This window comes from Dermochelys coriacea, chromosome 2, assembly GCF_009764565.3.
Source record: "Dermochelys coriacea isolate rDerCor1 chromosome 2, rDerCor1.pri.v4, whole genome shotgun sequence".
NCBI classification, from domain to species: Eukaryota; Metazoa; Chordata; order Testudines; family Dermochelyidae; genus Dermochelys; species Dermochelys coriacea.
This window is the reverse complement of record NC_050069.1, coordinates 40391684-40406066: the sequence shown is the minus strand read 5'-3', so window position 1 is coordinate 40406066 and position 14383 is coordinate 40391684. Positions and strand designations below refer to the sequence as shown.

The window sequence follows — 14383 nt, the reverse complement described above, 5'->3', positions numbered from 1 at the left end:
CTTTAAAATCTAATGAAGTGGCTCCATGTTTCTGAGCAAGAATTCATGGTTTTACTGACATTAGTATTGAGAATCATTTTGATTACCTTTTGTATGTGTGTTGGTGAGTGTACTACTCCTGGGGGAATTCTGCGCCACTGCATGTGTGCAGAATTCATTTCCCCCACAGATTTCTTTGCTTCCACACAGAAAAATGAGTTTCTGACGGGGAAACAAAGGGAAGCTGCAAGCGCAGTCATGCACAAATCCCTAGCTGCAAAGGTACATTGTTTCAGGCACCCAGAGCAGCTGGTGGAGAGGTAAATCACCTCGGACTTAGGGATACCCCTTACCCTGAGCAGGATCAGCTGCTAGTCCCAGTTGGGCTGGAGGCAGGAGGGGATGGGACCTCCTCTTCCCCTACAAGGAGTGGCTGGGGCTCTGTCAGACTCACCCCGAGAAACCTCCCCCAGCTGCGGGAAGCTCAACATCCTCCCCTGCTTCCTGCCCCCATCACTTTTCAGCTGTGGAGGGAGGGGTCATTGTATGGGGAGCTGCTCCCCCATCCGCCCAACTCCCGTGCATCTGGATCTCCCATACTCAGACACGCCCACCAAGCCGCACCCCTTATACCCAGGACCTCCTATTCCTCCATACCCGAACCCCACCCCAATGAACCTCGGCCTCTGCATCTGGAGCCCCCTTGCATTCACACCCCCTGCCTCTGGACACCCACCCCTGCACCCAGATCACCCTTCAGTGATCTCCCTGTACTCAAACCCCACCCTGACGAGCCCCACAGTCCTGCACAACCCTGAGCCCTAACATCCAGACCCCCATGCCACTGACCCCCAACTAGCTGCACCCAGACCCCCACCCCACCAAGCCCCGTTTCCCCGGCACCCAGACCACCTGCTGAGACCTCCACATCCAGACGCCTCTGCTGAACCCCAAACACTTTCACTTGGAAGCCCCTGCAGAGTCCCATTGCCCCTCCACCTGGAACCCCCCCCCACATCCAGGTCCCCCACACCTAGACCTGGTACACTGGGTTGCCTGCACCCAGATTGTCCCACACCTGGGTCCCCCCCCAGTGAACCCCACCACACTTGGATCCTACCTGGTTGAGCCTTCCTGTCCCACACCTGGCGCAGGGCTCCAGGGTGTTTCTGGGGCAGGCTCAGACCTGGTGCTGTGTCAAGGTCAGGTTCAGCCTTACCACTGAGTCCATGTCCCAGGGGGTGGGGGTTGGGGAGTTTCCAGTGGCCTGTGCTCCCCACTGCTATGCTGGAGTCTCTGCATTTATTTATTGACAAATGAAACTCACAGAATTTTAAAATATTGTGCACAAAACTTTTAATTTTTGGTGCAGAATTTTTAATATTTTGGTGCAGAATGCCCTCAAGAGTAGTGTGCAGTCTTTGACCATTTGGGAAGGCCAAGCATATTTTGCCTGCAGGAGTACAAGAAAACTCAATGTGAACTCATTATGGGCAAGCTGAATCCTATCCCCTTTACAGCTACCAGAACTTCCATTCATGGAATCAGAATTTCTTCATTTGCTTTGTTTTAGAGTAGAATATCATCCAGAACTAACTGGGGGGGGGGTGATCTGGGTGCAGGGGTGGGTGTCCGGAGGCAGGGGGTGTGGGTGCAAGGCGGCTCCTTTATAAACTTATAAAGCTCAGTTCCTTATTAGTCAGAGATTGATAGGGCTGTGATGGAGTTGCCATTTTGCAGTTCCTGAGTAATGAGAAAAATGGGAACTCCAGTTTGTCATGCTCCTTCCATTTCGAGTCTTGGCCTCTTTAATAAGGCAGTAATATATGCTGCCTTCCTAAACTTCTTTCCCCCTAAGAGTCCCCCAATAAACAAGTGATCACTCTCCTTACAGCGTGTATGATAAAACCCATTGTTTCATGTTCTCTGTGTGTTTATATAAATCTCCGCTCTGTATTTTCCACCTAATGCATCCGATGAAGTGAGCTGTAGCTCACGAAAGTTTATGCTCAAATAAATTTGTTACTCTCTAAGGTGCCACAAGTACTCCTTTTCTTTTTGCCAATAAACACTATATGGTCTCTCTTCACTTGGGAAGACACCAGATGTCAGTAATTTGGCACAGCCTCAATCCCTGGAACCTCTCCCTTTACAGATGAGACTAGAAACTGTCATGGACTAGAAGAGGGCCACAGTTTTTTGATTCTCTTCTTTAAGAGGGTTCTAAAGGCCTTGAGCCTAGTTAAATAAACAAAAAATGAAAACGCGACTCCTGACCCCATTGACACAATTTTTAATTTTTTTAAAAGTATGTACATTCCGTGCTTTGACCCAGAAAGAATTGAACAACTGGAAATTCTCCTTGCCCTACAAGAGAAATTAACTAAAACAATCTCTCTTTTTAAACAGGTTTTGTGTTTTTCTTCTTGCCCTGGAAACAAACAAACTGGAAGGTCTCCTTTTTGTTATACAAGGGAAAGCAGATTAAACTACAGTCTTTTTAAAGGTTTCAGAGTAGTAGCCGTGTTAGTCTGTATTCACAAAAAGAAAAGGAGTACTTGTGGCACCTTAAACAATCTCAAAACTCAGGCACTGTCTGGCAACTTGGCTGTTGATCCAATCACAGCAGTACTAGTATCTTCCTTTTAACTTCTCCGGATTGAGTTTTGGACTCTAATGAGCGCCAGTTACTTCTGAACTCAGCCAATGTTTGCCTCCCCATCTTTGTGCTGCCCAGCTGGCTAGGTCCATGGCCATCCCGGACACATGAGCAGTTAACAGACTTCATCACGAGGGCCTGTTCCAACAATCTAAAACTCTTAGATCACTTGTTTAATCCTATGAGTCCAAGGATGAATGGGCTTGCTCAGATAGAAGCTATTCAGATCTATTTATGAGATATATTGGTAATGGATCCAAAGTTCTGAGGTTCTTTGTTTATGCAGAAGGTGTCCATAGGACCAACAGTGGCAGTAAAGAGGTCTATCATTTATTTCTTTGATGGGACAAAAAGAAAAGGAGTACTTGTGGCACCTTAGAGACTAACAAATTTATTTCAGCATAAGCTTTCGTGAGCTATAGCTCACTTCATCGGATGCTCACGAAAGCTTATGCTCAAATAAATGTGTTAGTCTCTAAGGTGCCACAAATACTGCTTTTCTTTTTGCAAATACAGACTAATACGGCTGCTACTCTGAAACCTGTCATTTGATGGGACAAAGCCTGTTAAATTCTCAAGATGGTTTATAGCTTTTGGTGGAAAGATAAAGGCCTGTCCATTTAAGTCCAGAGGGGATTTAAATGGGTAGCATGTCTGAATACTTAATTCTATGTGCCCACTGAAATTCCTACACCAGAAGTACTTAAACTCTTTCTACTGTGGAAAGGAGGGGTTACCAGTTTATGCAGCATCTACTTGTCATATATCAGTTGTGCAGATCCTCAAAGCTCCTACCCAGGTCTTGATTAATAGCTTTATGTAATATTATTCTCTTGCTACTTAGTCCAGATTAGACTGGATTCTCCATTGAAGGAGAGCTGTGTTTCATTCATTTTTGAATTAGCTATACTCTGGAATCTTCTTTCAGAGAGTTGTCACTGTATTTAGTCTCTCTCAATGGGTACTTGCAGAGGCAGTACCTGAAGGATAAAAAGAGGCCATTTACCAGAGTAACTTGCTTTATTATTCAAATACAAAAGTCTTATTCTTCTTTGTAGTACTACTGTGACATGTTTGCTCACAATTGGTGGTATAGTACTGTACATGTACAGTCAGGCCATGATACACTGATTTAGCTATTATAGGGGAAGTGACAGTGACACCTGTATTTAAGTTGCCTATCACTTTCCATTATATAAAAAAAGTTATTTTTAAGAGCTCTGAAATTTCAGTGGTTTTCAGCAAGACATTGACATTTGGCATGGTGATCATCTTGGGTCAGAGATGTGCTTTTTGCTGACACCCTGAAAATTCATTCAGATTTGGTCAAGTTATAAACTGTTGAAAATCTGCTAAATATGAGGCTGCATATCATGCTCCCTCATTTTAGCAACATCAAATGATGTATAGTAGAAAGGTTATAGCTGTGTCTAAATAGATGTGTCTAAAACATGAATGTGAGCATGAGAAAGGTTCATAATAGCTTATAAAGAAATGATCCTTATGTTAAGAGCTACAATTTAGGGGAGAGAGGGCTGTTCTGTTCATCAGGGTAATAATAGCCATCTGTTACCATGTTTTCACAGAGACAAATCAGAAATAATCCAAAAGAGAGCTGACACATAACATGTATGCTGCAGCTGCCCATACATTTGCTAGTCCTACTGAATAAGTGGTGTTTCTTCTTTAGCCAACTTCCCAACCCCACATCCCTGTACCCTCAATATACATACAATATACATACAATACACACCCTCAAGTCAATATACATAGTTTTGTTCAAATGGAATAGAAAAACTAGGAAGCAGTTACTGAAAAAATATTTTGTATTTCAAAATTGTATATCATACATGTTAAATATTAACATTTTAGCAATTTTTGGTAAAAACTTGTTATATCTCAGTTTGTCACATATGCAATAAACTGCCTTTGTTTCTAAAATAAGATCCAAATTTTCCTGTAATGAAGGTATGGGTCTTAAATGATTTAGCTCCAATCTGAACATTAGAAGGCAGAACTAGGCCCTGAGTTTTTACATGAATGATGAGAGCATGATGAGAACTATTCTTAACAGCTTGATTGCGTATTCTTTACTTTGGGATCTGATTCTGATCTCACACTTTTTTTTTTTTTACAGCAGTGTAACTCCTTTCACTTCAGTGAAGTTGCACCTGATTTACAACAAAAAGCAGCAGAACCTTTTGTGTTTAGCCAGTGTGTTGAATGAATTTGTGTATTTTGCTGTTGTCTTCTTTCATTTCATCCCTGGTTTGCAGATATTCAGATGCATATATAGATGGCCAGACATACTTTGATTTTCACTTACCCCTAAAATTGTTTGTTAGAACATGTGCTTGAAAGTTATGCCACCACAATTTATATATTTTTATGTTAAACAGGTCAAAACATTACATTTATATTATTTGCATATTGTTTTTACTACTAGTACAATAGATACTTAATTACAGTACATAACATACAAGTATTGACCAGTAAACTATGAAATATTTCCTAAAAGCAAAAGCTGTTACTTGGAAGGCAAATAGCATTAAAACATAATTAAATATTTAGGATTCTTTGTGTGTGTTTGCAGGAACATGTGCATATGAGTGATCTGTGGAGAAACTGTATTTTAAAATGCCCAAGTTGAAGGGAAAAGCTGGTTTTAACATTTGTACTGGGGAAAATACTGTGGTTGTTACAAAAGGTATTTGAATATCGGCCTATACAACTAACCTTTTCAATTGTACTTATGAGTTTTAAAACAAAAAGAAAACTTTAGTAAAGTAACCATAGAACTCTACAAATGTATGTTCATTTTTCTTCAAGTTTCTGTCTACTGTCTATAACATAACTTTCCCTAGTGAATATTTTTGCCTTTAGGTAGTCTGTGTAATGTTAAATACAGGTTTATGGTTTTTGTTTGTTGTTCTATAGGATTTTCAAACAATAGGAGAGAGTTGAGACAAAATATATTTGACACTTTGCTAACATTTCAGCATTACATAAAAATGAAGTTTATAACAGACATATTGGGCCTGATCCTACTCCCACTGAAGTCAGTTAGGGTTTTGTCAATGATTTTGATGGGGTCATGACTGGGCCTATATTGGTCTTCCCACTCTCCTTAGGAACTAAGTATTCTTTCTGCCAAAACCCATCCCATTTGGTTGTATTTTTTTTCTGAGATAAAGTAACATGTAAAATATTTGTCTTAAAACTATTAGTGGCTGTAATTACATCTTTTAAAAAAGCCTCTCAAATAAGCCTTAAATAGTGAGACTTGCAGACAGATATCTCAATGGGTAGATGATAAAAAGTTGTTGACTTACTGTAGCTACTGTAATGCAAAATATAAGTGTTCATAGTCACTTAAACTTTGATGTAGATTGATATGTCTGCTCTCCCTTTCTGGTTCAGTGATTCCAGATAAAATGCAGGACACTTTGTCCCTCAGATAAGCCAATCTTACTGGCTTGTCATATATGTTATAAAACTGACAAAAAGTGTGCATGTTTAATTTTTATGCTGTGTAACTTCAGTCTCTAACCCCTGCTTCAGCTCTCATTCTTCACTTTGGGATATAACTGAAAATGATTGTGGTGCCCTGGGATAGCTAATTGGTAAAGCCTGTTTGGAATGTGGCTAAGTGAGCCATTTTGGCAGTAAGCAGAGTAGCAAAGCACACTTTTTCCCTCACTTGTCTCTCAGGCTAAAATTAAACAGAGTTAGATATTTTCACGTTTAGTGATTTACAGTGGATCTGTTCTGAGTCAAGCCATCATAAAGAGCTAATTGCCTGCACACTCTTGTACAAAATAACTCTTTATTTGTGTGTAATATGTAGGTCTGTGTCTAGTACAGTATATTGGGGGTCAAATAATCTAATGATGATAAATGAAAAACAAGACTTTTTTTCAGTCCTCTTCCCCTTTGAAATAATAGGATATTCAATTTATGATGCTAAGTTAACCTGCATCAGCACCTGTTTAGCTGCATAGACTTTAAGACTCCTCAAAGTCATGAGGTCGTTGTTGAATATTTATGATGCAGTTTACGTAGCATGCTGGTGTAATTTTTCTTAAGCTACTTAGTTACTAAAAAATAAACAAAACTTGTCATTACAGAACATTTTCATTTGTTTTGTCATCCCTCCCACAACAAAAATCCCAAATTTATTATAACTAAAAAAGGTGTTGCTGTTTTTTTTTTTCAAAAAGGTGCTACTATTCTTTTTTCCAGAAAAATATTTAAAAACTTGAGATGAAGTGTGTCATTTCTGAAGTTTTGCATTGGAAACAATTTAAATATGCATGTTTTTAATTGAAAGAAGATTTCAGGAAGTGTTCCAACAGTAGAGTGTTCTTGCTTTTCTTCCAGAGATTAAATATGTTGAGCACCATCTCTATCAGTCCTGTTCACAAAGTCTCAAGACTGCTTCTTATCGCAGATCATCCACAAAATTAGCTATATCACTGCTGTCATGTGCTCGCTGTTAGTTAGAATAATAATTCCACTTACAGTTGAAATACTCCCACCCATTTTAAGCAATGGACTCATTTTGACAAAAAGATGGGAGGGACACAGACACTCAGAGTACCAGGAGCCCTTCCCTTCCAGGAAGACCCCTGCAACAGAAGTCCACATCTACAGCTCCACAACTCAGGCTCCACACACCTCTCCTCCCCAAACAATTTGCTTCCTGAAATCTCCAATCTTTCCTCCCAAAGCACACCTCCACCAATCATCCCTCTTTCACTTTCCATCCACCAAACCCCTTTATTAACCTATACTCTCTTCTCCAAACTCCTCCTCCTCTCCCACCAAACACCTTTTCTCTTCCACCTGCTCCAACTCCCCACAAATCTGTTATCCCAAGTCTCCCTCAAGCCTGTCTCCCTCCCTACCACTACTTTCCTCTCCAAAGATTCCTCCCATAAGCCATAGCCCCCTCTTCCAAGGTTGTGCCCTCCTCCAAACTCTTCTCTCGGACACCAGTGCCACCCCCCAGAAATGTGACCAACTCCCTTTCCCATACCTGATCCTGCCTCTTGGGTGTGCAGGAGGGAAGGAATGAGGAAGAGGAGCTAGAGCTGGTGCTACTGGGCAAAGGGGCTGATGGCTGAGTCGCACTGCCTACCAAGCTTGGGCACACTCTGCTCTGTACTTAGAGCTGGAGGTGATGACGGCGGCGGGGGAGGGGGGAATGGGGGAGGGAGGGTTTCGGTTGGAAGGGAACAGAGAGAGCTGCCTGCCTATCAGGGAGACAGAGTTGGTTCCTAGAGACAGGAGATTGCAACTTCTGATGCCTCCTCCCTGCCCAGCTCATCAGCTAGCTTATCCATGGGGGGAGAGAGTTCTGAGTGCAACTGTACTAGGTAACCTCAGACTACAGTAGAACCTCAGAGCTACGAACACCTCCGGAATGGAGGTTGTTTATAACTCTGAAATGTTCGTAACTCTGAACAAAACATTATAGTTCTTTCAGAAGTTTACAACTGAACATTGACTTAACACAGCTTTGAAACTTTACTATGCGGAAGAAAAATGCTACTTTCCCTTTATTTTTTTAGTTGTTTGTTTAACACAGTACTGTATGTATTTGCCTTTTTATTATTTTGTCTCTGCTACTGCCTGATTGTGTACTTCCAGTTCCAAATGAGGTGTGTGGTTGACTGGTCAGTTCATAACTCTGGTCTTCATAACTATGAGGTTCTGTTGTACTCCCTCCTCTCTTCTTTGTGTCTGGTCCCCTCCCTCTGTCTTCTTCCTCCAGATTGGGACTGAAAGTTGGGGGAAGAAACAAATTGTTTTTCACTCAAGCTGAAAATTGGGTTTTTTTGGGGGGGATGTACCCCCATATCTCCCTAAAATGTACATCATGACCCTAAGGGTCTGTTCCTTCATATTATCAAATACTGCATAACAATTCGCAAAAAGAAAAGGAGTACTTGTGGCACCTTAGAGACTAACAAATTTATTAGAGCATAAGCTTTCGTGAGCTACAGCTCACTTCATCGGATGCATTTGGTGGAAACTTAGATTTAGTACTCCTTTTCTTTTTGCGAATACAGACTAACACGGCTGCTACTCTGAAACCTGCATAACAATTGTTATCAAGATTTATATTTTGTACTGGTTAACTAGAAAGGGGTATGAGATAAATATATGTGAATTGGGCTTTGAAAATGAAACAGAGTATGTCCGTAAGACCAGTTCTTCATTGAAACCTGAATTTAATTCACAGAGGGAGTGAAAAAAGTTCAAACCACTCTTAATGAAATTCAGGAAACTTTAGCTCTTTTTCCTAAAAAAGATAAAATAGTCATTAAAGAATCTTGAATTAAATGTAAAATCTGCCTCAAAAGAATCTGTTTAGGGCCTGATCCTGATGCCAATGGAGTCAATGAGAGATTTCTATGGCAGTTGGGTCAACCCTTAATTTTTGGCATGATAGCTAAATTTAAAACTACCTGATTAACTAGAATCCTATTATGCTTGGATTTCTTGGGAGAGGTCTCATAAAAATATTTGTCTATATTACATGTACATTTATTTGCCCATCAACATAGAATCTAAGGCCATCCCTACACTTACTGGGGATCGACGCTGCTGCGATCGATGCAGCGGGGTTGATTTACAGGGTCTAATGAAGACCCGCTAAATTGACCGCAGAGCGCTCTCTGGTTGACTCCCTGTACTCCACCAGAACTAGAAGATTAAAGTAAATTGACGGGAAGCATGGTGTAGACACTGCAGTAAGTCGACCTAAGCTACATCGTCTCTAGCTATGTTATTCACATAGCTGGAATAGCATAATTTAGGTCGACTTATCATGGTAGTGTAGACAAGGCCTAAGCAGCAAATGCTGAAGTAAAATTTAGTAAGTGGTTAGTAGCAAGCTGAACTTATCTGGCACTCAAACTAAAAGGCAAAATAATTTAATTATCTGGCTACTTGAACTGTTTTTATCAGACTTAAGGGATGAACAACTAAAGAGGTTTGATAAACTAAGTTACGATGTCCTCCTCCACCTCACCTTTGAGCTTATGGAGCCATCATAGCAACTCCATAGTTAAGGTTGCCAGTCAAAATCATGCTTTAATTTGAAATGATTTCCAACCTCCTAGCAGTTTGAGCTGAGTTCATTTTTTGCACTACTAAATCATGTTACCTCCTAACGCTATTTTTGTTGTTGTTTTGGGGGGAGTTCGTTATAAAAAAAAAATTTCCACTAATTTTTGCCCCTAGGCTGACTCCTCCCCAAATCCTTTCCCTGGGGATGTCTGTGGATTTCATATTTTTTATTTGACACATATAATGAATCTATCATTAAGGCTAGCTGACATCAGACAATATCTTTTAAAGATGCAGGAATCCCTCATAATTTTGGCGCCTAAAATGTTGATAAATGCTAATTATTGTAATGTACTCCATACCGACCTTCCAGCATTTTCTGTTTCCAGTCTCCAATCTGCTGAAGATCCTGCTGCAAGGCTTATTTATCGTCGTTCGCATTGTACACATGTTACTCTTTTATTTTATGTCCTACCACTGGCTTCTCCTTAAATTGAAGATTTATTTTTAAGGTTTATTACTGACATTTAAAACTATCAGGTCACAAAGCCTCTTCTAGCTACAGGAGTTCCTCTGTGTGTGTTCCAGCTCAGAGCCTCTGCTATACGGATGATTTATCTTTGTGTATTTTTTGACTGCCTCTTGCACATTGTGCTCCTCAAGTCTTCCTCACTTAACCCCACTTGGATAGTATTTCCTGCCTTATAAAATTCAACAGGTTTGATCACTTTTTATGTAAAATGAATTAAAAATTTAATATTTTAGCTTTTTAAAAAATTTTGTGAAGTATCTTATATCAGTGAATGGTATTTTTGCTGTCTGTGTCTAAAGTGTGTCGATATAAATGAATGAATTGTATAAATTAAATTTAAAATACTGTTCCATCTACTTATGAAATATATATTTTTTTGGAGAAATCACTCTTTGTTCTCCTTGAACAGTATTACTATTGAAAATATCTGAGTTTTGTTGCTTCATCTTCCAATAATCAGCTGCTTTTTATTAACTGAATTTAATTTTTCATTGCAAAATTTCAAATCTTATATAAAGATAGACCAAGCAGATGCATTGGTCTTCATCATTTCTCTTTGCATTACATTTACCCATTTGGTTTAAAATTTTACAACTTAGCAGTTAAATAGCTATATTAATATAAATGCATATAAGTACATACAAATAAATAACATGCTAGTCATGAATGCAGAATACTTGCTGCATTAACACGTTAGTGTAACTTTAAAAAAAAGTTAATTTTAGTGTCCATGAAAATGCTCCATTTTCTGTGTTTGAAGTTCTTTAGATACAGAATAATTCCAATACACGTGCAACAGCAATTCAAATTCCTCCACCCATACTGCTAATGCATCTTCTCCAGGACTTGAAAGTTCCACCTTGAGGGCAGAGAGGATAGTACACTCAATATGTCCATTTAATCCGTAGTTCTCTACCTAGACTGAAGTACTGCCAACCCCAAGCATCATGAGTCAGGCCCCAAATAATCATTAAATTGATTTGAAAATAATTAACTATTAAAATAACACATTTGGGGATCTTTTTATTTGCCTTCTGGTTTTTGAGCTTTAAGAGTCCCTTTCCAAGCCTTTCTCCATAATTGTGAGGGCAAGAAACTCTTATAAAAAAATATAACTGAAATTATCGTATAACCCCAGAAACTGGTGTTTTAAGAAAAACACCATATATTGTGAGGCCTATGATAAAATCATGAGGATTGACAACAGTTGAGACTGCTGACAATTGTAGTATTTAAAAATGTATTTTAAGAAAAGAAAATGTATCCAAAATTTGCTTGTAAAGAAGAAATGCAGTCATAATACTGCAAGGATAAAGAATGTCATTATATAAACAGATGCTAACTGTAATTGATACAAGAGACAGGTGCACTGGTTTTGCAATTGTCCAATGTGTGTGTGAAGTTGGATTTCAGTGGGATTCAGACACCTACCTCCCATAGGTTGAAAATCCCATCTTAAGCCTTACTAATCATCACTTAAGACACCATACTGATAATCATAGTTGCTAAATGATTACATTTGTGGGAATTAAAATAAATTGGTACCACATTGCTTATACTGAGGAAAATAAATGAAACTTTATCAAGAACCTATTAAAATGTTAAACATAAATTGTGAATGATGAGGAATTTTGTGCTAATTATGTTTTAACTAATAAAGTTTTAAGGAATTATTTGTATTTATAATTATTAGCTTTGCTTCTATATATACCTATAGTCTTTAAACTTCATGCTATTTTATGTTTATGTGCCAGTAGTTCATTTCCTTGTGTGTGATGAAAAAGTGTTTTCCAAGGGAGACCTCCCAAACTTTTTGGTCACAGGGGTATCTGATTCTAAGGATTTAGTAAATTGAAGAGAACCCAAGCAAAAATATTTCACACCACTTCCTATCCGCATAATCTTCTAAAACATTGGTTATAAAAGATGGGAATGCAAATGAATATTAATGTTTAGAACATAACATTTTGAATACAAACTTTTCAAAACCAACGCGTGGTTTGATTGCTTCCTTTTTATGGTTGTTCAGTTTTCTCTTTTCTCCATTCTAACTTTTTTCTTCTTCTTTTTTTTTTTTTTTTAAATCTTCTGGTCAATCTTGTAGGAGAGCCTTTTCTCATGTGTATAATGTCTCCCTCTCTAGTGTTTTGCCTTGTAATCTCTAGTGAGTCAGTAGGGTATCTGACAATATCCATCCAAATAATGTTTTGCCCCGGACAGAGAGATAATTGAAGTCTGCTTTGGGCAGAGCACAAGCTGGAAGAATGCTCCAAGGCTTCCCCCTCTGGCTCACTATCGAGAAAGTTGACCCCACCATCCGATTACAAGTGTTTTCTTTTTGGGGGGAAGAATGGGTTACATTATTTTCTTTGGGCCTGTGTCTACAAGACTCAATTCTTGCATAGTGTTTCTGTTGGCTGAGAAAAGAGTCTAGGGAGAGAAGTTGTGAGCTTTGGGTTACATTCACGATTTTTTTGTGAAAACAGCTGTGTTTGCAGCACACACACACACACACGCACACACACACACACACACACACACACACAAAAGCAAAACCAAGAAATTTTGTGCATTTTCTCCGTTTTGTTTTCTGCTTCCTTTTCCCCACACCATTTGCAAAGCTGCCAAGTTTCTCACTTTTGTGATGTGACGAATAGGGGTTTATATGATGTACACAGTTCTGCTGTCTTGTGATTTCCACAATCCACTAATCTTCCCGATAAGTCTCTGCTGGACATTTGGGTTTGTTCTTTCTCCAATTGTTTTACCGCTCTGACTGTGAGAGAAACACAGAAGCCTCAGCAGTTGCTGGGAACAAAGGAGTGGTTATGAATTGTCAGACTGATCACTTGCTGGAAGCAAAAGGGAGGTAACTACAGTTGACAGGTCCCCACATGTTGTGTGTTCCTGCTGGCAATAAGAATGGTGGTTGGTTGCATTGGCCTTTGTGACGCACTTCATTTTCCATGAGATCTTTGCAGTCTCCACTATAAATGAAGTAAGCTGTAACTGTGTGTCTGGAGTCTCTTCAACTTTTGAGGTTCACTGTTTGGGTTCATTTTAAATTTTCATCCAATCTAGTGCATGGGTGATGGAGTAAGGCCTGTCCTTCTCAATAAGGACAATTAGCAGAAATACAGATCCTAGTAAGACCTGGTAAGTCAGAGGTGAACAGGATTATTTGTTCAGGTCCACCCCCCCCTTCCCCTGCAATTTAGGGCAAGCCTCATGAAATGTAGGTGCTTAGAGGAGTTGATTGGCAAATTTTAAGAATCATGAAAGCCAAAGAGAGTTGTGAAAGGCTTCATCTAAAGGCTGTGAATAGTTTATGGAATCATTGACAATCAGAAATTGTTAACAGCAATCTTATATGATGTCCAGGGGGCTTTTATGTGAGGAGGTTAACGTGCAGAACTATTTTCTTTCTTCTGTAAGATTCCTTGATTCTCCATTCTTCTTCCACCTTTTCCAACTTTCTTTCTCCACTTCTCTTTATAAAGATATAGGGTCAGTTTTTGTGCTTAGAAATGTTTATCGCTTTCAAAATTGCCATTTTACTAAAGCATTTATTTAAAAAAAAATAAAGGAATATTGTTTTATGATATACCATCAACAAAATAAAAAAATTCCATCCTAATCAAAAGAGGCATGTGACAAATTTACAGTACATAGAGTGTTCACAATTAAAAAGCTAATTCCATTTTAAAATACTCTATCAGTTTATGTGGTACCTAGTCTTAAAATGGAGATTACCTCTACAACTCGTAACATTTCTAAAACTGTAGTGAACTTTTAAAGTGTAATCACTGCACAATGGTAACTTTTTCTTTTTCAAAAAGGATTTGTATCTACTAAAGAAAATATATATTTGTGTATATGTTTATATAGTTTATCTTTTTAATTTCATTTTCTCTTTATGCTATCTAGGTGCTGTACTTTTGGCCAGTGTGCAGGGATTAGCCATCAATATTGATCCAGTCTTGTATACTTGGCTTATGTACCAACCTCAGAAACGAAGTAGTAGAAACATCCAACAGGTAGGCATTCTTGAGAAATCAGTTCTTTGTGTATATAAAAGTAACCTTTCCCTATACTACATTCTCTCATTTAATGTGAAAATTTTATGTTACATTACT

At 38.9% G+C, this 14383-nt stretch overlaps 1 protein-coding gene across 15 annotated transcripts in view; it reads left to right on the top strand.

Moving 5' to 3' along the window:
- VPS13B (vacuolar protein sorting 13 homolog B) overlaps window positions 1-14383 on the top strand; it is a 921736-nt gene that overhangs the window by 413282 nt on the left and 494071 nt on the right. For 14 of the 15 annotated variants that reach the window (XM_038388370.2, XM_038388367.2, XM_038388371.2 and 11 more), the window contains exon 20: window positions 14175-14284. In XM_038388370.2, the coding sequence (XP_038244298.1) occupies window positions 14175-14284 (110 nt within the window). Of the gene's footprint in view, window positions 1-4775; window positions 4799-14174; window positions 14285-14383 lie in introns of those variants that run through there. The other variant, XM_043507542.1, reaches the window with a different exon arrangement.